Consider the following 25,852-nt stretch of genomic DNA (forward strand, 5'->3'; position numbering starts at 1 on the left):
CCTCCAAACTTACCTCCAACTTCACCCCCATCCTCACCTCCATCCTCACTCCCATCCTCACCTCCAACATCACCTCTAACCTCACCCCCATCCTCACCTCCAAACTTACCTCCAACCTCACCTCCATCCTCACCCCCATCCTCACCCTCAACCTCACCCCCATCTTCACCCCACCCTCACCTCCAGCCAGTCTTTATTGATCCGACTGAGAAGGATGATCACATCTCCAACTTTGAAATTCAGTTCCAGTTTGCTGTTGCCAGTGAAGTCAAACAGGGCCTGGGAGAAGAGTGGAGTAGGGCAGGAGGAAGGGAGCATTCATTGAATTCCTATGAACCTGCTTTGCATACTTCAGTGCCCCAGTTAACAGATGAGGAAACTGGTTCAGGGAGCATGACTGACTTGTCTGAGGCCACTCCATTTGTTAGTGGAGGAGCCAGAATTAGAACCCAGGTCTCTCTGACTCCAGAATGGTGCTCGTTTCAGACCTGGTGGGATGAGCACAGAGAGGCAAGGATCCAAACTCCCTGGCTCGAGCACCTTCCTCAGCCCCCCAGGCCTCAGTGTGGGCTCCAATGCTCCCATAAGCCCAGGGCACTGACCACACTATTTCTACATGTGTGTCCCCAGGGAGCTGGGACCTCCTTGAGGACAGGGCCTGGTTTGAGTCACCTCTGACGTTTCAGTCGCCAGGGTGGGGCTGGCCTGGAGGAGGCCAGGAAAGCTTGCCGAACGGATGACAGGTGACTGCATTCCCCTCTGCCTGAGTGCTCCCCATATCACCTCCTATCAGCTGGGTTGGGCGCCCTTAGGGCCGAGGCTGAGGCCCCTCCAACCCACAGCACCCAGCACCAATTGTGGGCACACAGAGGGCGCCCAGCAGGAGGGGTGCAGTGGTGAAGGGTGGAGCCCAGAGGTGAGGTGGGAGGCCTGGCCCAGTGGAGGTTACCTCTGCTCGCGGAGCTGCCATGCGGTCAAAGTTGGCGCCTTGTGGGGACTCGCTCTTGCTGCAGAGAGAAAAGGAAGACCTGTCAGCCCTCCTGGTTCCCTCAGGGCCTGGTTCCCTGCTTCTGTCCCCAAAGCAGCCCCTCATCAGGGGCAGGAAAGGCGGGGAAGGGAGAGGATGTTAAAAATGCAGCTACAGTTGCTCCTCTGGGCCATCACACACACACACACACACACACACGCACACGCACACCCACACGCACACGCACACGCACCGGTTCCCACTGCCCATGGGGGAGGGACTGTATCCCCTTTGTGGACCAGGAAACAGAGACTCAGCAAGGAGGTGGGGAGGAAGTTACACATTTGCTCAGCACCCTAACTTGTCAACCCTTTCGCATCTGTTCTTCCTTCTACTCCCCACACCCAACCTCTCATTTTTCAGCCAAGGAAATGGGTTGGAGAGGCCCTCTGTGCCAGGGCTCAGGGCACAGGGCTGCCACGTGGCTCAGCTGGAATTGAGGCCATGCCTGCCGGCGTGCCCCGGGGAGATGGCCAGGCACTGAGAGGACACCCAGAGATACTAGCCTGAGGCAGGAGGGAGGCCCTGGGAGGGAGGCCAGGGCTCTGGAGCACTGTCCCTGAAATTCTTAGCAGCAACGGCCTGGCATCTGGGAGCCCAGCCCTATCACAGTGGCTTGGATTTTCTGTGATTATTTTCTGCTTAGGAGGGAGCTTGGAAGGGAGTGGTGGGCTCTTTGGAATCAGTGAGGAAGTAGCAGTGTCCCCTGGGGGCCCATGTGATACACCAGAAGCCACAGACAGCCCCATGGAACTGCAGGACCGGGGGACCGGGCATCCCAGGAGATACTCTGGGAATGTCTGTGGAGAGAGCAACTCCTCCCTTCCCTCCCACTCTCCACTCTCTCCAGGCACCCCGAGTCCTGAGGCAACCCCACTGGGGACTGGGACACCCAACTCTCCTCATCTGTGGCCCAGCCCCTGTCCTCTGGTCCTCACTGTCACACACATCAAAATGCACCCACCTTCTACCCCTCCAGGCCCTGTGCTCGGTTTTCCAAGCTCACCTAACAAGCTGAACATCCTGGGGTGTTCAGGGATAGAACTGATGTCTAGTTTTTCTCTTCTTCCAGGGAAAAGATGTGCCTTGGCCGTGGGGGCATCTGGGACAGAGCGCCCAGTTAGGAAGACCTGGTAAGGGGCCCAGGGCCTGGCCCGCGGGAGCTCAGCGGCCGGTCACTTACACTTTCCGGGTACGCGGCCGGAGCCGGCGCAGTGCTTGGGGCACCTGCTCCGAATCGTAGGACGACTGGTAGAAGAAGATCCGGACGTCCTCGTCCATCAGCACCCAGATGGGCAGGCTGAGGAGGCTCTGCGTTTGGGAGAGGAGGCAGGACAGGGGGGCGGTCAACAGAAAGGTCTGGACATCCCAGCCCCCCTGCCCCAACCCCATCCCCCACACTGGCCCCTCTCTTTCTAGTACCGCTTCCTCTGCCTGATCACAGAAACAACATATTTCATTTCATACAAGACACGTAACATTTCAGAAGCTTTCCTCCCGGGTTCAAGATCAGGAGGGGACCAACTGGCTTGAGGACAGTTCATGTGGAGAAAACCTAAAGGCCTCCAGACACAATGATAATGGTAATGGCAGGTAAAATGACATGGAGGTGACTGTTCAGGCACCACATTGAGTGCCACACCAGGTGACCTCGCTCCGTCTCACAACAACCTGAAAGTTAGTGCCAGAGAGGTGAGGGGACCTGCCCGAGGCTGCCTGGCCTAGCGAGTGACAGAGCTGGGCCACCCAGAGCCATCTGCCACCAAGGCCCAGCCCTGAGATAAAAAATCAGATAATAGTGGGAGGAAGGACACCTCACATGACCCAAAACAACAAGAGCTGTGGTATCACAGCCTAAAAAGTGCTTTCTGATACTTGACCTCATACACAGTTGGGGAAACTGAGGCTCAGAGAAGCAAAGGACCTGACCCAGTTGGCAGAGCTAGGAAGCAGTGGAGTCGGGACCCTCAGCCATTCTCATGTTGGTTACACCCACCACTAGGCTCTCCGTGAGGATGCAGAGTACCCAGACCCTGGCAGTCATTCCCCCCAAACTGCACAATGCACAGGTCCCCGGGAGTACTCCAGAGGCACCTGGAACCCCTCGGAGAATCCCATGGAGGCAGCAGGAGGGGGAGGGACCCGGAAGTCCATCCCGGAGGAACTGGGAATGCAGAGCCCGGAAAGGACACGGCTGTCATCTGGGGAGGGCTGGGAGGCAGCCCAGAGATGGGTTTAAGGGTACAGACACTGAGCCAGGCTGGGGCCTGGGATCAAATCCCACTCACCAGCTGGGTGACCGTGGGCAAGCGTGCCTCCGTATGCTCATTAATAAAGTGGGGATGATACTAGCGTCTGCCTTGTGGGATGGCGTAAGGATTGAATGAGTGATGCGTGCACGACACTTAGAACACCACCAGGCATCTAATCTAACAGGTGCGCCGTCAGAGCTGGAAATGATCGCTGTCACTGTCGCTTTCATTACAACACAGCATGGTGGATACACAGAGCCACAAGTTCGAATCCCCAGCCCTCCTATCCAGCCGCTCTACCACACGGAGTGAGTGGCTCCACCTCTTTGTGGACAGGGTGAATAGCATCTAACTCACAAGTTACTGAGAGAAATAACTAAGCCTATTCGTTTATCCTACAAATGTATATCGAGAGCCTCCCGGCTGCCGGTCAAAGCACCCCACATCGTTCCAGGCAGGCGTCATTATCACACGACCCATATTCTCCATGAGGACAGTGGGGAGACTGGTGGGTGGACGTTACAGGGAATCAGATTTTTCTAATAGCTGTCCGACAGGGGATGAGCAGGGAAGCGTGGTAGTGAGCTCCCCGTCCCTGAACCTTTCAAGCATAGGCTGGCGTTATCCATAGCAGAGATTCCTGCACCGATTGACTCCTGGGCTTTGAGGAACCAAATCAGACAGAAAGGATAGGCTTCCTCCAGGTGTGGGAGGAAGAGCCCCAGCTCCACAGCCTCATCCCTTCCTCCAGAGCTCACCCCTCTCCTAGCCCTGCAGGGGGAGACAGGAGCCTCCATCCACCCTGAAAGAGAAGCTGTCACAGCGCCCCCTTGAGGGGAGATGCCTCCATTGCTGTGGCCCAGGGGCTTCCCCGCGTCCCTCTTCTCTGCTCAGAGCCCAGGATTCCTGCAGCCGCTGGAGAGGGCTGGGGTTTCTCCTCCTGCCTCCCACCTCCCACTGCTCACTCCACTAGGAGTTATGATCTCTCACATTCTGGAAGCTCCCAACATCACTCCCCTCCCATAAGACCAGCAAGCTGGAGGCACTGCCGTATTTCATAGGTGAGGAAACCAAGGCCTAGAGAGGATGAGCCACTTGCCCCAAATCACCCAAACAGTGAATGTCAGAGCGAAGACTGAAGACTCCTAGCTCTGTGCCCTTCAGCCATGAGAGTAGAAGAGGAGGGGGAGCCCTCGCTGGCTGGGAGGGTGCCTCTGTGTGATGAGGAGGGCTTCCCTCTCCAGTTTTCTAAGGTTGCCATCAAGCCATGGCTTGGATGCCTCTAGTGGCGGGGTGCTCACTACCTCATGAGGAACACTGTCCCTTTCTTGCACAGTCCTGATTGGTAGAAGGCCTTCTTGACCGTCTGGTCTCTGCCTTCAAGGTGCTTCTGTCTCTGTGCTCTCATCTCCTAGGGATACAGACAGTTTACAGGTTGGGAAATACCCAAGGGCCTTTCTCTAGTTTGAACAAAGGCACTGTGTGAGAGAGCTGGGGCCCTGGCCCATCACGCCTCTGTTACATAGGCCACGGTTTTGTGATTTCGTGACCCACCTGTCTCCCCCCCAACACACACACACACACACACACACTGGGCAGCAGGTACGTTGAGGGCAGATACTGGATCCTATTCACGTCGGTATCAGAACACCTGGCAGACACCAGAGCTGTCAATTCAAAGTGTGGTTCCTTGTACCTTCTCCATTGCTTCTGCCTCTCCGCCTGGAGCCCCCAGAACACATCCTGTTTCTCTCCCCAGGGGAGAGGATTAAGGTTTGAAGATGGGGCCCATCAGAGCAGGAGAGCCAGCTCCCAGGCCACATCCAGGGATGCTACCTTCCCAGGGGCCCTCCAGGTGCCAAGGTGACCCACCGTTACCTTCATGTAGGCGTTGAGGGCAGGTATCCGCATCTCTGCAACCTCCTGTTTCACACCCATGTAGACTTTGGCTGTGGAAATGCAAAGAGCTGTCCTGGGAGCCTGGCCCAAGACTGTGGTCTCTGGGCTCCAAGCCACCCACCCAGGCCAGGAATCCTCCTCACTGGCTCGGCCGTGTTGAAGGGGCCTCCCCAACTTTCAGCTTGCATTCTCTGGGTTTACTGTCGCCAGCTGACATTTTCCTTGTTTTACTTATTTATTGCCTGTTCCTACACGTGCGTGTGCACACACACACACACACACACGCACTTATGATTCTTGGCTCCAAGAAAGGAGGAGATTTGCTTTGCCCACAGCTGAATCCCATCACCTAGGATGGGGGTCCTCAACCCCGGCTGCACATTTAAGTCACCCAGGGAGCATTTAAAAATCTCATTGCGTAGGACTTGCCCCAGAATTATTAAGTCAGAATCTCTGGGGGTGGGACTTGGGCATCAGAATTCTCTAAATCTCAAGGTACTTATAATATGCCCCCCAAGGTCTAGAATAGTGCCCCCCCACCAATCAATATTTGTTGAGTAGATGAATGAATCATTCCTCAAAAGCAAGGCAGCGTGTTTAGGGAGAAAGGGAAAGAGATGACGGCTGACCCAAGACAAATGTCCTCTCCAGGGGCCTTAGGTCGGGGGGGGGGGTGCCTGGCAGAACCATCCCCCGAGAACCCCCAGCAGAAGGCAAACAAATGTCTGGCTCTGTTGCCTGTGAGCTGGGCAAGGGCTGGTGTCCGGCAGGAGGGCAACATCTGAGGTCTGGGGTAGAGAGGCCTTTGGGACTTAGCAGCTACAAGAGAGCAGTTAATCAGAGGTCAGATGACCTGGTTGCAGGGGAGGGTGCTGCAGAGAACGCCTAAGAACCCTCCCAGGAGCATCAGAGAGGGTAGACTCTGTAAGGAGCTGCAGGAGCGGCTGGTGAGGTAGGAAGAGACCTGGGAGGAGGTCAGGGAGAGCTTCCCAGAGGAAGAATCGGGACAGTGAAGGTGAGGCCAGGATATGCCCACGGAAGTCCGACTTAACAGGTCACGGGCCACCATCCCAAGGGGAATTCAGCGGGGCAGTGAGAGCAGAAACCAAGCCGGGGGATGAGCAGGGAAGGGAGGGGAAAAGGGGGACAGTGAGCGACTCCTGAGGGCCGTTGGGGCTCCAGGGGGCTTAGGGCCGGAAAGCCTCCTCGTGGCACAGGCTTGTCTAAAGCCAGGAGGACTGAGGCTGTGGGAGAGCCTGGCAGAGTCCATAAATAAGGAAAAGGCAAGCGTATAAGGAGCCCACAAGTTTTCTGGGGAAAGCTGCCCAGGAGGGAGGGGCCAAGCTCCCTGGAGCCTGATGGGGAGGCGGGCTCAGAACAGGAGGGTCCCCCATCCCCTGCAGCCCAGAGACAGGGAAGGGGCAGGTGCGAGTGGAAGTGGCTCCGAAGGAGGAGAAGGGAAGCCAGGAGCCCCTGGGGGACAGCTTCAGCTCCCCTGGGACCTCTGCCGGGACAGAGAGAACGGAAGAGCAAGAAGGAGGCAGAGTGTGGAGCCTGAAGAAGGACAGGTCAGGAAGTGTCTCCGCCGTTTGTGGGAAGGGTGCTTGCCTGCGGCCTGCAGGGTGTGGGGTGCACCCCGAGGCCACCCCACGGACCCGGCACCCCAACACCCCTGCAGGGCTCCAGAGGTCAGGCGCCAAGCAGCTAGAGATTTGGGCCTCTCCGAGGTGCCTGCGGGGACTGAGCTGGGGAGAGAGGCCAGGAGGCAAGGGGTGAGCGGACTGCCCAGCAGCAAAGATGGGGTGCCCTCAGTGTCCCGGCGGAGGAGAGTAGGAGGGGGAGCCCCCGGGGAACTGCGGGAGCTGGGCGGCAGTCAGAGGGCCACTGTCAGACAGGGCTGCAGGGGGCGCGGAAGGTGAGTCGGTGCGATACCCAAGGGATGGAGGGCTGCAACAGGGTGGGCAGGAGGTCAAGGGCGACGAGGCTGGAGGCGGCAGCCTGCGACTGCCAGGAGGGGCCGCGGACGGAATGGTTGGCATGGAGGCAAACCCAGAGTAAGCCCCAGGGGTGGCAGAGCTGGAAGCAGAGGCCGAGGGCTCTGTCGTGTGGCAGGACGCCCGGCTCCCTGGGCCGCGGGACTGGGACGGCCGCCTACCTGGAAGCACAGGCAGGTTGCAGGTGAATGGGCTGGTCTTGTTCTCCGGCCCAAACCGCTCCTCCAGCTTGCTCTGCAAGGCATAGAACTGGCGGTAGCGGCGGTAGATGAGGTACTTGGATCCCCCTTTAGTCTTCACCTCGATGACAAAAACCTAGGGAGGACACAGGCCAGGGTGTAGGGAGGCTGGGGGCAGAGGAGGGTGGGGGTTCGAAGGTCCTAGAAGTAGAGCAGTGTTTCTCAACCTCGCTAGTCCACGGGGGACCAGCTACTTCTTGGGGGGCTGCCCTGTGCGATGGGCAGTGCCGAGCAGCATCCCTGGGCTCCGTCCCCCAGAGGCCAGCAGCACCCCCGGCCCCAAGCTGGAGTCATCAAAAATGTCTCAAGATGTTTACTACAAAATCGCCCTGTCAGGAACTTAAGGGGATGAGAGAGTTGGAGGTTCAGAGGTCAGAAGCTGAAGGTCAGGGGGCTGTCTTACAAAATAGCTGGTGAAGCCCCTCTTCTCCTCGATGTCCGCGATGTTGGCGGAGACCGCAATGTCGTCGGGAAGCTGCTCAAAGTCACTGAGGGAGACGGGAGGGAAAGGAGCCTGGTTACCACCTGATGGGCTCGCTGGGCCAAAGTAGGCAGAAGTGACCCAAGAGTGTGTCTGGCATTCCTCGGTCAACACCGCTTCCGGAGCCAGGCTGGGGCACGGACCGGACACTTGGAGACAGGGCCTTACATCAGCAGCCATATTACGGGCGAGCGAATCACTCTGTGGCTGCGTTATTCATCCAGTAGTGGCACATCAAGTAACGTCCATCATGTCAGACCCTGGCGAGGCCCTGGGTCATACAGGGAGAAACAAAGTCAACGCATGTCCCACAGAGAGAATAGTTCATCATGCCCAGGCTGGGAACGTCCTCATAGAGGAGGATGTGGTGTTTGAGCCGGGTCTGGAAGGTCAAACAGAAGGTCAAAGGGGAATCCACCAAGTAGGCGGGGGGGGGGGGGTCTTCCAGGCAGTGGGAACAGCATATGCTAAGGTTTCAAGGCGCGAGGAGTGGGCTCGGGTCTAGTGTGACTGGAGTTAGCTGTGATCGGAGACTGAACAGACAGGTTGAGGAGGGTGTCCAGTGCTGAGCTAAGTAACTCCTGTAGGCAACAGGGAGCCATACAAGGCTTCAGAAGAGAGTAAAAACAGTACGATCCCAGCCTCCAGTGGCCAACTCAGGCAGCTGTGTGCAGAGGAAAGGGAGGGCAGAGACGGAAGGGACAGATCAGCACTTCGAGGCCCCGGAGCGGTACAGCTGAGAGATGGTGGGGGCCCGAGCCAGACACAGAGACACAACCCTTGGTGGACACTGTTTCATTGTTGTGTCCTCTGCTTCTTCCTGCTAATCGAGCTCCATTTTTTTTTTTAAGGTGGCAATGTGCCTAGCCTCAAGGTGATAGGCCATGATTGGTCTGAACCAAACCTAATAATCTCATTCCTATTTCCCAGCCTCCCCTGCAGCTAGGACCAGCCATGTGATCAGTTCTGACCAATGAGACCTAAGAGGAAATCTGCACTGGGACCTCTCCAGGAGCGTTTGCTTTCCTGATCCAGAGGGAGGGGCAGGCCAGCATGGGTTTCCTCACCTTCCCCCTTCTGCCTACCTTGGAAGCAGGGGTGCCGTATGGACCCACAGCAGCCACATTGCCTCCATGAGGCCAAGACAGGAGGAGGACTAAAGGAATCTCTGGGATTCTGGTCCTGAGGTCACTGAGCTGCAGAAGCAGCCGTGGCCTACCTCTGGACGTCTTGTCATGTGAACAAATAAGTCCCTGTTTGTTTAAGCTCCCACGAGTTCCTCGGTGCCCTGCCGACTTACACATTTCCAGCAGACGCACCACCATCTGTGAGTCATTCCTGACCGATGGCCAGCAGGGTTTGGGGACTGTTTGGATTTGGAGGTGAGAGAAAGGGCAGTGTCAAGAGTGACACCTACATATCACCCATCTCCTGCCCAGGATGGCTGGGAGGGGAGGAGTGCCGATGGACCGAGTTTCAAGCACACTAATGTGAGGCCCTTGGGCCCCCAGGTCGAGGTCTGGCAAGAACTCTTGTGGCTCTGGCGCTCAGTGGGGGCGGTTGGGGATGGGGGTGGGGGTGGATCTCTGCTGGAGTCGGGGAGGTACCATGTGCCCGTGACCGGTGGTAAAGACCCCCTCCCCCGGGAAGAGCGATCTGTGAGCCGAGGGGGCAGACAGCCAAGGGGACAGAGAAAGAGTAGCCAGGGGTCGCCGAGTCCTGAGCAACTGGGAGACCGGGTGGGAGTGGGGGCGGGGCTGCCACATCCGCAAGCTGGCCAGGCCCTCGGGGAGATCGGTTTCCCAGTCTGTACACCCAGTCCCAGCTGCTGCGGGTCCCCACGTGGCCTGGGCTGTGTGGGACCCCCGGCTACCACGGGCGGCGGCCACGGCGGGGGCGGGGGGGGGGCCTCAGGGTGGCAATGGGCAGGCAGAGGAAATCCCCACCACTTCCCAAGCAACTTAGTGGCCACTGGCAGCCTCCCCCCTCACTTTCCACACAGGGCCCCATGGCAACACCCTTGGGAGAAGCTTCCTCCTCCACTTCTCCCCAGAGGCTGTGCATCTCATGGTTATTTCATCTGCAGTGGGATGGGGGTGGGGGCGGACAGGAAGGAAGGAACCAGAGCATAGAAATGGCCCTGGGCAGGGACTCGGCCAGGTTGGGTCATAACTACGTTTAACAGTTTCCTGAATGTGCGCTATGCGCCAGATGCTCTTCTGGTACCTTTTTACAGACAGGGAAACTGAGGCACAGGGCGGTTACAGAACCTGCCCAAGTAAATCAAGAAGCTGGGATTTGAGCCTAAGCAGAATTTTGTTCCCAAACACTGCCACACTGCTCCTAGTTTGCTGTCCCAACAGCTCACTGCACACACATAGACAAATCCCAGCCCCCTGCCTCTGTTCCCCCACCTGAGGTAATAATAATAATAATAATAATAATAGCAAACCCTTGTTAGCACCGAGGGTAGCTCCCATATTGTTCTAAGCACATTTGGACATGGCCTCTGCCCTCCTGGGTCTCATGGCTGAGTGAAGAAGTTTGACACTAAACAAATAACAAGATCGTTTCAATGGTCAGGGAGGCTGTGAAGGAAAAGCACATGGTGTTTTGAGCCATCCTAGAGCCTGGCCATTATTATAATCCCCCCACCACCACCACCCCACCGAGGACTAGTAGTGCAGTGGGCAGGAGAGTTTGGCAAGCAGGCACTTCGAAGATGGGGCTTACGTCCATCAGAGAGAAAAGCAGGGTGCTATGCATGTCCAAGGTTCATGGCTCACTCAGACGGAGGGTGGTCAGGGAGGGCTTCCTGGAAGAAGGGGGGCTGGGTCAGCAGGAGAAGCAAAGAGGAGTTGGCCACAGGACGACAGGCAAGGGAAACTGAGTGCAAAGGCTCTAGCCATGCCAGAGGGGGCAAGTGCAAGGAACTTTGGGGCGGGGGCTGTCTGAGCACAGCCAGAACACAGAACGAGGGGTGGAAAGTAATGTGAGACACTGGCAGGCCCATCACAAAGGCCCTGAGCCTTGCCCTGGGGTGCTGGGCGAGGGAGGCTTTCGCTGGGATGGCATGGGTCAGGAGGTCTCATCCATACCAAGTCCAGCCCCAGATTCCCCACAAAAGCCAGGACCCTGCCCACTGCTCCACTCCCAGGGCCCAGAGCAGTACCCGACACATAGTAGGTGCTCCATGCGGGGCCACCCCATGTGTCTTAGCAAGTCCTCTGGTGGTCAGCATGGGAACGGCCTGGCTGCCTGCTGGGGGCTGAGGCAGGAAGCTGCTACACCAGGGCGGAGGCAGGGGTGCAGCAAACCCGACTGGAAATCCCCCCAGAAGAGCCACTCCCCTGGAGATCTCAGCCAGGACCCCTCAGAGCTGAAGTCAACTCAGGGCCTTCTGGGGCCGGGCTGCTCTGGGTTCATACGCGCCCATGTTATTCATGCAAAGTCCACTGTGGAGCCTGGATGGGAGGGGCTGACCGAGGCCTGGAAAGGCCCTCAGGTGGCAGCTAGGTCAGGTTTCGTGGCTCCTGCAGACAGTAGGTGCTCAAAACATGTTTGTTGGAACCAAACTCACCACCCCAAGGCAGTCCTTTCGAACTTTGGGTGTCTGGGGCCTGGGGTCTTAGAAAATCCTGCTGGACCCTCACCCCCATTTTCTGTCCTCTGCTCTGGCTTCAAGCAGAGCACATCCAGGGCACCTGAGGGGCAGGGAGCCCAGTGACCCCAAGACCTGGCTCCATGGCCCCATGAAGGGAGGCAGGAGGGAGCCCCTTCCTCCTCCTCCGAGGGGCAAAAGAGTGGCTGAGAAGAAGCAGGGAGTGGGAGGGAGGGAGCACACCGTCGGGGACAGGGGGTGGCTCTTGGTGGGTGTCCTGGCTTCTGACATTCCCTGACAAACAGGAAGTGCCACGAGCCTCACATGGTAGCCACTTCCTGTGTGTTCGTGCGTTCGGCTTGGTGTCCAGTGAGAACCTGTGGGGAAGAGAACCTGGTGGGGCAGCCCCAGCCCCCGCACCCCCCTCCGGTTCACCAAGGCCCTTCTTGACTCCCCCCCCCCCGACCTTCAGCCTTTGGCAATTCCACCTCCAGCCCCCAGACTCCACTGTGGACCCTTTGCTGCCCACTTTGACCTAAACCAGCCTGACCCATCTGACAGTGGGCACGCTCTCTTTCTGATGTCACCGGCTCTTCCAACCCAGGGCAGGAGCCAAGCCCTGTGTCCTCAGGTCCCCTACAGCTCAGGGCACAGTCTTGCTGAGAGATAGGCCCTGGTGAGGCTGCGCTCCAGGTGACCCTGAGGAAGTACTTTATCCTCCTTGGTCCTCATTTTTCTCATCGGTACCACGCCAGGATTGGACTAGAAGGAGCCACGGACATTCTCCAGTTCAAAGATCCATTCACCGATTCACTCATCCGGCAGCATTTCCAGAGCATTTAGTCCATGCTGGTGTTACTCTACGTACTGGGGATACAGCAGTGATGGGGGGACAAATACCCTCATGGGGCCTGCTGATGGGAGAGCCAGTGATACAGAAAACAAACGAGCCAGCATAGAATATTATGCAAGTGGTCTAAGGACCCTGCAGGAAAGGGAAACAGGGCGAGCCGTCAGAGAGCAATGTAGGGACCGTGAGGGAAGACTTTTGACATTTGAGCCAGGCCCAGATAAAGAGGAAGAAGCCAGATCCTGTGATTCTGTTTGAACAGAAGATGGAAAGCCATCTTCCAGCCTGGGACCCAGGACCCCTGTGCAGACTCACACCCACTCCCGTGTGACCCTGGGACAATCACTTCCCCTCTCTGAGCCTCCGTGCCTTCATCTGTGCCTGAGGGAAGTGAGCCACGACTGGAGGCTTCCTTGAAACACTTCTGAGAATCGGCATTTCTGAACATTCAGGTTCTGACTCAGCTCCAGCCTCTTAGCTTTTGTGACCTCGATAAGGGGCTGTAGGAGGGTGGGCCTCTGAGCCCCAAGGTCGTCCGGGAACAGGGCAGAGGCCCAGGGAGGGCACTGCCCCCACACTCACCTCTCGGCCCGCAGCTGCTGGGCCAAGGCCATGGTCGTCAGTGCTCCCGGGGAGAGGATGGCAAGAATCTCACCTGGCCAGGCCCCGAGGCCGAGTTCACCTCTCACTCACCTCTAGCCACCCTGCGTCTCTGCTGTGGTCCCAGGAGTCCCCAAGAGCCACCCCTGGGGAGGCCCCACCCCTGCCTCTCTCATTTAGAAGAGGCTCCTCCTCTGGGCTCTCTAGGTCTAGCCCTGGCCCCACACTTCCTCTTCCCCACCTCCCAGCTGCACTGCAATTGGGGAAGTGCCCACGCTTGGATGCTGGGTTTGCAGGAATCCACTGACTCGGGGGCTTTGAGGACTTCCTCGATGTGCTTTCTTGGAGCCGGGCTGCCGTTGGGCATCGGAGAGCTCCATTCCATCAGAGACAGGGTCCCTGTGCTGGCTCAGCCACCAAGGGGCCTCATGAACTTGGAGAGTCTCTTTTCATCCTCTGGCTCATCACTCCCAACCCTCCCACTCTCACTGCCAAGCCTTTGCCCAAACTATTCCCTAGGCCTGGAGTGCTGGCTTCCACCTTGCCTGCCATCCCTCAGGCTCTGGGCAAATGCCACCTCCTCCAGGAAGCCCCCCTGGTTTCCCCAACAGAATTAGCACTCAGTTGCCTCTGCCGTATAGAGTGTGAATGTCGGTTTATGCTTCTGTCTTCGCCTTCCCCAGCAGCTCTGGGCTATACTCTCCTCATTCCTAGATCCCCAGGCCTGGCACAGCCAGCCGGTCCTTGCTGGATCTGCCAACCACAGTGAACTTTATGTTACAAACCTGATCACACCTTTTCCTGCTTAAACTCTTCAACTGCTTCGCCTTGCACTTAAGGAGAAAGTGCAAACTCCTGGTCCTGCCTGCCTCCAGTATTCAGGGGATGCTTCTGGCTGGTGATTCCATGGGTCCTCTCACCGGTATGGCTACTGGATTCTGAAGGGAGCTCTCTGAGAAGTCCACAGCCACACCCAGTAACCCCCACACCCAGTAACCCCCAACCCATCACACACACACACTCACACTCTCTCATCCACACTCAATGCTCACTCATGCATTGCAGGTGCAAAGCAGAAGAACAGCAGAGGGAGAGTAGAGATGAGAAACAGCCATGCTTTGCCATCCATGGGCATCACAGGCTGGGGCCTTCTGACTCCATCTGTCCCGAACCCATGCCATAGCAGTGCCCCTAGGACTGGGACAAGGGTCTGGGGGGACAGAGCTGGCTGCGTGCAGGCCAGAGCCAGGGTCTCCTACAACAGTCCCTTGATTACCTCCCAGACGGAGGGAATGGGGACAGGAGCATTCTCAGGACCCTGAGGGCTATCTGGCTGTAAGAATGGATGGCAATTGGCAACCTCAAGCCCTTCCTCTGAACCTCATCCCTGCTCCAGCCAGCCACCCCATGGCACCCTCTGCCCCAAACAGAGTTCAGGGTGAAGCCAGAGTCCCCAGGAGGGAACATGCTCCGGGCCCAGCTCCACATTCCTGACTCAGTGAGGCTCTCCCTCTCTTCACCAGGCCGAGGCCCCTTCTGAAACCAAGATCCTTTATGTGCTCCTTGGGAGGCAAGAACAGGTGGAGAAAGGAGAGGACACAGAAGGAGAAAAATGAGAGGCAATCAATGACTATTTACTGAGCAAGGCATCTGGAAGACGGAGATAAGACGGCAGGGTAAACACAAGCGGAAATTCCCCCAACCTACTCTGACATACGAAAAAGGCCGGATAATACATTCTTTAGTACTTTAAACACATAGAGCCTAGCTCACAAGCAAGAAAGTGTAATATTCCGGTTCTAACAGAGGGAGAACCTAGACCAGAGAGAGGGGCTGGTGCCTCACACTCCACGGGAAAACTAAGGGTGGAGATGGGTTATTGGGGCTGAGATTTTTAATGCCTAATCTGGGACTGGGCCTGGGCTACGTGTCCTGCCGTTGCCAAGAAGTCAAATCTGAGTTCCCAGTGTGAGGCCAGGCGTCAGAACTGATTAGAAGACCAGCCTTTCTCAGCTATCAGCCTGGGATCACGGCAGGAATGGAGATACTCTCCCAGGCCAGGAGTAGAACAAAGGGTACGTACACCAGATCAGAGTCTCAAGCCTGAAACATGCACTAGCACGAGGCCCAGATCCAAGCTACCCACACGGTGCGGAAATCCCAAGCTGAGGCGTTACATCAGAACAGTTTGGAATCCATGAGTCTATAGGAGCAACAACAAAACTGCCCTGTGAGTTCACAAGTCGAAGTTAAAAATTGTGTAAAGAACACCTACACTCTGAAAGACAGCTGACAGACTCAACATACGGAAGAGTTCACACCCGGAGAACTAGAGATAATATAACTAATGACTCCAACCCAGTCACTGGTGTCTCAGGGCTCCTGGTCTACAGTGTAAAGCAATGAAACGCAGAGTCAAAGGACAGGGTGAAGTGACAGACATGGCAGATGTCTGTAAGCACCAAGAGCTGCAAGCACCCAGCCGTGGCCGAGGTCAATGCAGCCCTAGAGTTGGTCAGGAAAGACAGGAAGTGACAATCTTAGCCAGGAAGTGTGACACAGCACTGTCATGTGATTGTATCATCATATGTGTATGGTTGGCAACACATATAGTTGCACATAAATGTGGATATAAACACACACAACTCTGTGTGGGGACGTGTGAGTGTGTTTAAGTTGCATCCACGCAAGAGCACACAGCATAGTGCACAGCAGTGAGACTGTGAGTATGAGAGGCCCCGTTTACGTGCTGGGATCTAAGTGGGCATGAACACGAATGCATTTATAACATACAAACTCGGGCGACCAGTATGTCCTTTTTGATCCTTTCTTTACCCAACGTAAAACAGGCTTACTGAATGGGGTGGTATTGGGAATTAATGGGAAAAATGTATGAAAAGTGCCTAGACACATGGGAATTTCTTATTCTTGTTCATAGTTTTCAGTGTGTGTGTGTTTCAGGGACAACAAGCCCTCAAGTTCACCTTCCCAGATTTCTCAAGGTCTTGCCTTCCCATCCCCCACTCCCTCCCCCCCACCCCCCCAAGAAGCCTCCTGTGTGTGGCCCTGACTCAGCCACCAGGCAGCCATCCCTGCCTCCGCAGTGGGGGGGAGGGGTGCGGGGATGGGAATATTGTCCAGGGAAGGGCCCCAGGGCCTCTGGGGGGGCCAGCTCTTCCCCCCCTGCCCGTGGTTCTGCTGAATATGGGTATTTCTCTAGCTCCTCATACACAGAACACTGCTGCTAATTTTATGTCCGAGCTCTGATACGGTGTAATTTGAGACCAGACGCTCTGTCAGCAGTAGGCACCCGTCCTGCTGCTGCTGCAGGGGTGGAGAACGAGGCAGAAGACTAGCCAGGAAGAGGAGCCAAGCTCTTCACACATTTCATTAAGCTAGCGTTTATCGAGCCTTTCTGGGGAGGTACAAAGAAATGCCTGGAGTGACCTCTGGCGTATCAAGAGCTGACTTCTGATAACCTCCTCGGGCCACGGCTTGGGAGTAAACAAGAGTCATGGAACAGTGGGATGGGTAGCTCCCCCGCCCAGGCACTGGAGCTCAGATATTTTATTCCCAGAAGGAAGCACCTCTGGCCTTCCCTTCCCCAGGTTACTTTGAGAGCATACCCAAATCTAATAACCCGGAGATTCGAATCTGGAGGAAAATCGCTGGGGGGGGGGGGGGGGGGGGGGGGGGGGGGAGGGGTTGGAAGCAAATGACAGTTAAGTGACAGTCTGACAGTGACAAGGAGGATGGAAGGCCGAAAGAAAGCAGGTGCAAAAAGTCAACAACAAAGGGCAGGGGCCGCTCCGAGAAGGGGCATCGCTGCATTACGGACCGCAATTCTTATGTCTTGTTCATAGCGACCTCTCCAAGGCAGGGTTCCATATGCTCAGGCCACACCCGAGGGATTCCCAGAGGACTGAATGGGATTGAGGCCTGGCTCTAAAACTCACAACATGCACAGCACTCTTCAACCCTGACTGATTCGGGTGCCGGCGTATCTGAGCTAAAGCGCGGCCCTCGGTTTAAAGATGAGGAACACGGCCTCCGAGGAGCCGGTGGTCCCGAGAGCTCCAGCCCCAGGAAATAGGGCACAGTGGCAGGCGGGGGCTGGGGAGGAGGCAGGACCAGGCGATGATGCCCCAGGAGCTCCTTAGGGGAGCTCAGCAAATGCCTGCTGCCTGAGTCATCAGTTCTCCTAGGGAAGAGAAGGAAAATCCCAGATTAGGCTGAGCAAGATTCCTGGCGATCCCTCACGCACTGAATTCCCCAATCTTGACCCACATGTGTCTCTCCTTGTAATTTATGAGGGGAGCTTCACTGGACCTCCTCCCTGATCCATAAATAGCCACCCCTGGCAATCCCAAGGGAGTGGTATTTGGAGACAGAGGGTGTGGAGGAAGCCAATCGGACAGCAAGCTCCCTGAAGGCAGAAGGCTCTGCCTTCTCTTTGGCGCCCTGGCTTGCAGCAGAGCTGGGTGCGGAACCCAGATGCCCTGACTCTGGCATGTGGCTGACTGGAAGTTCATTTTTCTAAGTGGAGATGGTAATATTTGCTTCCTAGGGTTACTGCATTGCTCATTGTTTCAAAATGTAGCGAGGACCCACTACGTGCCAGACGCCCAGCGTGTGCCGGGCTCCAGATAAAAGCAATTGTCCTTGGGATGCATACTTTCTGGAGGCGGGTTAAACAGGATGATGAATGCCAAGTGCTTAGCACAACACCCACACGCGGAAGGTGGTCAGTAAATTACAAATGTTAATGTTGTTGTTATTGAGAATAATTTTCTTGGTATGGATTGGACCCCTCCTGATCTATCTCCCCATGCGCACTTTGATCCTCTGTGTCTTAAAACTGACCACATTAGATTCTAATTTTTCCCCACATTCCTCTAACCCACTCTCGCCGCACTTGTCTCTGGAAACGGCTTTGCACTCAATCAATGTGTTGACGGAAACGACCACCAGGGGGCGCCGCAACTCAACATCCCGGTTCTCGCTCTGCAGCGCCACCTAGAGGAGAAATGTCCTGAGCCGCAGTAGAAGGAACAGCCCCACTCTCAGAGGGTCAAATTGTGAGCTAGCCCCGGAGGAGCCCTGCGTGCTGGATCCCACTGTCCTCCCCAGAAGGGCCCGTCGGTCCGAATCTGAGCAGGGCTCGCGAGAAGATGCCCCCAGAGGCTAAGGACCCTGAACCTCCTCTCCACTGATCCGAAATAGGCACCGAGATGCCCTGAGTTAACGGTTTCACAGCCCCTCCACCATAAAATTGCAGGAGTATATGAGTTAGCACTTGTAAAATCTTGGAACAGTGCCTGCCCCAAAGTTCAGCTCAGTACATGTCGGCTCCGGTTATTGCCACTTAATCCTCACACCTACCCCGATAAAATAGGTCCTATTTTTATCCCTGGTCTGGAGATGAGGAAACTGAGTCTCTACAGGATCAGGAGCCTGAAGCAAAGTGACTTAGTGAGTGAGTGGCAAGGTCAGATTTTGACCTCAAATCTGGATGACTCCAAAATACAGTAACTATGCTAGACCTGCCCCCATTCTTTCATTTATTCATTCCACAAGCATTCATTTAGCATCCACTCCGCACAGGTATAAAGGATACAGACAGGAATCTGGCACAGTTGCTGCCCTCAGTGAGCTCCCCCTGCTGTTGAAATACACACATAAACATGTAGGCATGCATACACACCGGCACACTCGCGGCGTGCAAACACACACAGCTATAAACTCAGAGGCATGCATGTACACGCATGCCCACATATGCACACATGCACGCATACACACATGCATACAGAACAAAGTACAATTCCTGGAGAAGCCTGGAGATACAGAAGAATCCAGTTTCCCCGGTTCCATTCCCCCAGGGGGTCACAGACACAAATTTCTCCCGAGGCCTAGCCGGCGTCCTCACAAGTTCAGATGGAGCCAGGGTTGAAAGGCAAGGGGCGGGGAACCCGTAGCTTAGCATCTGTCTCTCCACGGCATCATCTTCCGGCACAGAACTCCAAGGACTCCCAGAATTCTCAATTTGAACCTGGCCTTCCAGCTTTTCACGAAGGTCTGCCTGAGAAGGTAGGATAGAACTTGTTTTAGTAGCAGTCGGTTGGCTTGAGCTACAACTTCCTGTGTGTAGATACCCAGTGCCTGGGTCTCCGTTGGCACTATGGCTCCTATCCCTGCAAGTGTTGGGGTCAGTGAGCAGGACCGAGGGACAGTAATCCTCTGGAATTCATTCAAAGAGGAAAGAGAATCCATCACAGTGTTTAAATAAAGAGTGATGTAATCTGATCAACATTTTTTAAAGATCCCTTTGCCATGTGGACGATAGCTCACGGGAGGTGGCACTGGACGTAAGTAGACTAAGCACCCCCTACTAACAGCTTTCTGATTCGATTTTTAAAAATCAGCTTTATCAAGTGTCATTTGCATACGATAAAACTCACTGACTTAAAGCACACAGGTCAATGGGTCTTGACAATTATGTAACCAACCATGTCACAATATAGGTCATTTCCATGATCCCAAAAAGATCCCTCGTGCCCCTTGCCTCGGACCTCCCCACCCTGCCCGAGGCTCTGGCAACTACCGATCTGCTTCCTATTATTCTATTTTGTCATTTCTGAAATTTCATACAAATGGAATCAGAGTATGTGGTCTTTTGTGTCTGGCTTTTTTCACATAGTATCAGGCTACTGAAATTCATTGCTGTTGATGCGTACATCAGTAATTTATTCTTTTGATGACCGAGTAGTTGTCTCTTATATGGATATACCACAGTTGCTTATCTTTTCACAAACTGATGGACATTATGGCTGCTTCCAGTTTAGGGTTATTAAAACAAAGCTATGACAGAGATTCAAGCATAAAGGCTCGTGTGGATGTGTGTTTCATTGCTCTTGGGTAAAGATCTAAGAGTAAGGTGCTGAATCCTATGGTATTTAACTTTAGAAGAAAACTGTTTTTCAAAGTGGTTGGACCCTTTTACATTCCCACCAGCCAGTGTATCAGGAAGCAGATGTGCCAAGGTTCCAGGCCCTCACTGCCTCAGATACTGTGGCTCCAGGTCTGTAAACACGGCGGGACGGGGGGCAGCTAAATGTAGTCACAGCCTCTGGGCTGGTTATTAAACTGTCTCCTCTCTGCTCCAGACCCACCCTTCTATGCTCAGCTCTCGGGAGCTGGTGTTGGGTGTCCAGACCACATTACTGCTTGGCAGACTGATTCCCATTCATTTCTGCCGATAGTAGCTCCTACCAGGAGACCAGAAGGATGCAGAGGAGGAAGGCATTTGCTCCCTTCTGTTTGTTCCCAGTATCCAATAACACTGCCCTGAAAGTCAGTTCTAGTTTATTCCCGTCCCCAAGATGAGCCTCACCCCACGCCTTCCTTGGAGGCCTGAAGTTCTGAGTCCCAGCTCCCTGAGGGCCCTTCTCCAAGCTTCTGAGGCACCAACACCAGCTGAGCAACCTCCCCTCCATCTGCTCCTCCTCCAAGCTTCTAGGTTGCGACAACCCCACTCTCTTCCTTCCGTTCCCACGGCCATAGGAAGCAGGTACTCTATCTGGTTACCTCAGTGTCCCCTTTTGCTTTTCAGTCCTCCAAGATCTGTACAACCCACCCCCTATATTAAGTTCTCACTGCTAAAATAATTTGCGCACTTTCTGTTTTCCCAACGCCCAGCCCGCCTGGTAGGACCAAAGTCCAGCTCCTGGCTAGGGCGTCCCAAGGGAAGCTCCTGCTTCCCATCAGGCAGGAGGAGCCCATGCTGGGAACAGAAGCACGGGCCCTCGGACAGCTCACTCAACCACTCTGACCGGCAGTTTTTTCCTCTACAAAAGGCACGCAGCTAGAGCCTGATATAATTGAGGGCTCAATAAGTATTTGCAGAAGGAACTGGGAGAAGGAGGCATTTTATATTAGCTACTGACACCTGCTCAGTTGGCACGCATTGCAAATTTTATTCCTAGGGGGAATGCAAATTCTTACTCTTTCTTACTCTATGCTTTTCTTCTTCTTAACCAGAAACTGCTAAAATCCCCTAGAATTCATGCTTGCCGCCTTCCTTTGTTGAGAAAGTCCCGGAGTGGCAGTGGACTTGCAGGCACCCAGCTAAATGTAACGTTTCCCAATCTACCTTGCAGCTACAGGTGACCGCGTGACCAAGGGCTGGCTGGTGGGATGCTGGGGGGGGGGTGGTCTGTGGACACAACTTCCTGGCTGTGCCCTCAGAGAGAGAGAGGGTGTGTCCTCCATTCCCCTGTTCCCCTTCCTGCTGGCTGCAGAGGACAGTTAAACAACAAAGTAGAGGGTCTCTGACCCAACCCCAGATGGCTTACACTCCGACTGTTCATGAAAGAGAAAGAAATCTTTATTGGGTTCAAGCCACTGGTATTTTGACCTTGGTTACATCTGCTAAACGTGTGTCCTACCTGATACCCCAGAGCAGGGATTGGCAAACGTCTTCTCCAGGGAGCCGAACAGTGGATATTTTAAGCTTTGCGGGACATTGATCTCAGTGACAACTACTGGATTCTGCTTTTGTAGCCTGAAAGCAGCTGTAGCAATAAATCATTGAATAAAGTTCCAATAAAACTTTATTTATAAAAACCAGGCAGCAGATGTGGCCCTCAGCCCATAGTTTGCAGGCCCTTGAACAAGAGTTAAGAGCCAAGAGTCTCCCAGGGAGCAGTTCACAGAGACGGTGGGTAGGAGGATCTGTGAAGAGCTCAGGCAGGTGACTCGTTGGCGGGGCAGAAGCTGAGCCCCCGCCCCAAGGTCACGTCCTCCCTGGGGGTCTCCATCTGCCTCTGGATGTGAATACGATGGCACTGCTTCTAAAACTCTGCCTCAGAAGAGGAGGGTCCCCCGGGCTGCAGTCGGCACAGCCTGGGGGGGGGCGGGGAATAGAACCTGCAGAAAAACCACGGCTCCAGGCTGTCCCAAGTCTGCAAGAGGCTCTGTTTGAAAATCAGGGTTGCCTCCAGGGAGTAAGTACAAAGGAATGCCAAACGTCTCATAACCCCTCTCCCCTACCCCCCTCCTCCCCATCCTGCAGCTCCTGCACACACTCCCTCTAGCCCCAGCCCCGATGGCATGCCTCCCTCCTCCCTCCTGCCTCTCCTGGACCCCATAGATCCCTGGGGCCTCTCTCAGCGCATCTCAGTGCATTCTCCCTCTGTCCCCCCTGCGTCCATGATTCTATGGACCTTCTTCAGCCTTTGGATTCTCTGCACCAGCTAAAATGCAAAGCTGGTCAATGGCTCTTTGAAGGCTGGGGGGCGGGGAGGGGTGGGTGGGGTGGCCTCTAGCTCTAGCTCTCCTGGCTGGGAGTTCCTACCCATAAGAGCTAGTCTTCTAGACTTTCCACCCCTTCCTGCTAAGGACTGTGTACCATGAGCACCCGTGGATCAAGGACTACCACGTTCGTGTCCAGAATGGGCCCGACCTGTGTGTGGGGTGTGGAGGAAGGGCATGAAGAAGGGGGCAAAGCAGGTGGGGCGGGCTCACAGACTGCATCGCCTCCTCTGGGATCTGCCCTCCAGGTTCAGGGAAGAGCTGCCTCTGTCCCAGCCCACAATGAGCACTAATTGCCCAGCGTGCCCTGGAGCCCGGAACAGCACGCCCAGGAACCAGAGAGCTTCGCAACAGGAGGTCCTGGAAATTCTGTAACTGCCCTTCATCCTCTCACCCTTTGGCAATCTGCTCCCACCCCTGAGCCCTGAGACCTCCCACCCTCTGCGCACCCCGCCCTCGCCCCGGGGCCCCTTCCCCAGCCCTGGCCTCCACCGATTGCTTCAGTTTCCCCAACCCGCTTGCTCCCCCAGTTCCGCCTCCACGTCTGGGGGCCGTTCCTGGGCTCCTCCTCCGTCTACTTCCTCAGTCCCCTCCCCACACACCCGTGCTCTCTCTGGCTGCGGGCTTCATCTACTCCTGTGCCCCCGTTACCAGCTGCTCCCCAGTGGTGCCCCAGGCCCGTGCGTCCAACTGCCTCCGGGCCCCCACCGCACACAGATGCCCCCCAGCTCTGCAGAGCACCCTTCCTCCTGCAACCTCTGTCTTCGCCATTCGCCCAAGTCAGAGACCTGCAGGTCACGTGGCCTCCTCGTCCTCCCTCGCTGCTATGGCCAATCCCCAGGAACGTGTTTCACCTCCAAATGTCCCCCAAGTGCCCCCTCGCTCCATCCCTACAGCCTCCTGTCTTGCCCGCGCTGCTCCAGCAGCCACCCTACCCGAGCTTCCTGTCCCAGTTCAGCTCTGCAGTCTGTCTTCCCCGTTGGCTGCAGGAGGCCCTTCCTAGAAAGAACTAACCTATGCTTCCAGCCCTCTAGCTCTCCAGAGAACCAGTCCAGCTTGCTGTCATCCAAGCCAGGCTCCTGCCTGACTCTGGCCTCATGTCCCTCCCCTCTTCCGGCTCGGGTCCGTGTTGCAGGTTGCTGGTGCCCCATGAGGCCCACATCTCTGCTTGGCCAATTCCTGTTTCTCCCAAAAGACTATCTACCTCCCCTGGAAAGGCGTCATAGGATTGAAATGTGTTGTCTGCCTGGCACGCAGTAGGTGCTTAAGACGAGGAAGTTGGGGTTGTTATCCCGGGGGGGGGGGCTCCTACAGCCCCGGGACCCAGCAATGATCCCTGAGTTGCTGCTTTAATGCAGGTCTTAGGGTGGGCTTCCCCCTCACAATGACATTTGATGCTCAGACCACTCAGACCAGTGTAGCAGCGAAGGGATGGGTCATTCTGTCCCCGTTTCACTTACTAGCAGGATCGAGACTTCCTCCAGCACCTTCACCCCGACTCTTCCCACAAGTCTCCTTCCTCTAGTAAGAGGAGGAAGAGGGGTCTTCTCTCCTCTGCGGCCTCCCTGAGACCAGCAGCGTCCCACGTGTGGCATGCCCCCCTCCCCTCACTCCCCTCGGACCACATTTATAGACTTTTAGGGAAGAGCAGAAGGTGGCAGGTGACCAGAAGGGCGAGGGGCTCTGCACACTCTTGCTGCAGGAAACCCCTCGCTAGCTGTCTCTGTCTTTGGGCCCAAAGCATTGCCCGTTGTGTGACCCTTCCCTTACAACCCAGCAGCTCTGACTGCACCTGTTACTTCTGTTCCTTGACTTGTCAATGTCTGAATAAAAGGCGCAGGCATTGGCTTGCGTTAAGGAAGAGGAGGACTGAAAAGCCCCCACCCTCTCTTTCCCACCCCAAGGGAACTACTGAAACCCTTCCATTATTCCCTCTAAATTCCTCTGTATTTCTATATAAAAAGCTTATATTGCTATTTTTGACTGATTGACTGTTAGACATGATGCCTCAGTTTCCTCTTATGGCAAATGAAGATTCGGTGTTCCTATTTTTGTTGCATTGTATTAAATCTTTTTTTCCTCTTTGGAAGCTTTTGGAAACTTCTCTTTATCTGTGGTCTTCTGGGGTCACATGATGATGTGTGTTGTGTGGATTATTTTTCATTCCTTTTACTATTTCTATGGTAGGCCTAACTCAATCTGGACACTCATGATCTTCAGTTTGGGGAAGTTTTCTTGGACTGTCTTCTTGATAATTTTCTCTGTTCTCTCTCTCTCTTTTTAAAAAATTTTCTAAGTCAGATGGTAGGCCCCCTGGATTGCTTTTCTAGGCCTGTTCCTTCCCTTCATATCTTCCATCTTCATTTCTTCCTGTCATATCCTAGAAAATATTTCCGTGACACACTTTTCAAATCTGCTACTGAAATCCCTATTTTGGCTACCTTATATTAAATTTCCAAGACCTCTCTCTTGTTTTATGATTATTCAGTTGTCATAGCATCCTATTCTTGTTTATGGATTGTATCAGTCAGCTTTTGCTGTGTAACAAACAACCTCAGAAATCTCCAGTGGTGCACAACAATAGCATTTTTTTTTTTTTTTTTTTTGCTCATGCATCTGTGGCTTGACTGGAGTCATTCTGATCCAGATGATTCATTCTTGAGTCCAATCTAGAGGGACAGAGTTTCTTCCAGGCTCTTCTTTTATCTTTTTCGTTTGGTGTCTCTGTTTCACATCAGCAGCTTTCCTTATGTGTCTAATATTCTTGGGTTGTTCACGAACATTTAACACTAAATGTTAAATGTACTAAAAAGGCTGATCAGAAGCTCTGCAAGTGCAGGCGAGGGCTTATGGATTGACAGGTGTCCATTTCAGTGTTGGGACAGAAAAGAGCAATATTGTTGGGAACTCCTATTATGATAGCAGGCATGAGACTTTTTCTCGAGGAAATTCTCCAGTAACTTGTCTGGCAGCTGCCAGTCTCTGCTTAAGATGTAGGAACAGGCTAGGGTGCCTTGGGAGTGGGAGGACCAGGAAGATGTTCTGGTCATTTGGGATGTGGACTTCCAATTAATACCCTGTTTTCAGGGGCACCTGGGTGGCTCAGTCAGTTAAGCATCTGCCTTTAGCTCAGGTCATGATCCCAGGGTCCTGGGATTGAGCCCTGCATCCGACTCCCTGCTCAGCGGGGAGCCTGCTTCTCCCTCTCCTCCCCCCTCATGCTTGCTCTTCTCACTCATGCCCTCTGTTCCTATCTTTGTCTCTCTCTCTCTCTCAAATAAATAAATAAATAAATAATCTTTAAAAAAAAAAATACCCTGCTTTCAGCCCCATGTCTCGTCCCTGCCCTCTGTCATGCCGGCAACCTTGCTGTCCTGAGAGTTTCCTCTCTGCCATCTCCAGAGTGTAAACCTTCTGCAGGAGGCTCAAGGGTAAGCCCTTAGCCGCCAGCTCTCATCTCACACCATCAACCCCTCCACCGCTCCCCTTGCATCTGGATCTTGCTGGGGTTCTAGAGGCTCACTGTTTCCTTCTCCCCGTGTGCCCTCTGCCTGCTGAGTCTCTTCGGCCTTTCTAAATACGGCACCATCATTCCAGACA

General features: G+C 54.8%; 1 protein-coding gene across 1 annotated transcript in view; it reads right to left on the reverse strand.

Annotated features, from left to right (window-relative positions):
- NCF4 (neutrophil cytosolic factor 4) overlaps positions 1-13,107 on the reverse strand; it is a 16,815-nt gene extending 3,708 nt beyond the window's left edge. The window contains exons 1-7 of the mRNA XM_025881585.2: positions 12,926-13,107; positions 7,815-7,899; positions 7,334-7,487; positions 5,158-5,228; positions 2,211-2,338; positions 950-1,007; positions 181-279 (exon numbers count right to left, since the gene is read on the reverse strand). Of these exons, the coding sequence (XP_025737370.1) occupies positions 181-279; positions 950-1,007; positions 2,211-2,338; positions 5,158-5,228; positions 7,334-7,487; positions 7,815-7,899; positions 12,926-12,957 (627 nt within the window). The 5' untranslated portion in view covers positions 12,958-13,107. The remainder of the gene's footprint in view (positions 1-180; positions 280-949; positions 1,008-2,210; positions 2,339-5,157; positions 5,229-7,333; positions 7,488-7,814; positions 7,900-12,925) is intronic.
- Positions 13,108-25,852: the final 12,745 nt, after the last annotated feature.

This window comes from Callorhinus ursinus, unplaced genomic scaffold (assembly GCF_003265705.2).
Source record: "Callorhinus ursinus isolate GAN/ISIS: 27379988/994484 unplaced genomic scaffold, GSC_fseal_2.0 scaffold48, whole genome shotgun sequence".
Classification (NCBI taxonomy): Eukaryota; Metazoa; Chordata; class Mammalia; order Carnivora; family Otariidae; genus Callorhinus; species Callorhinus ursinus.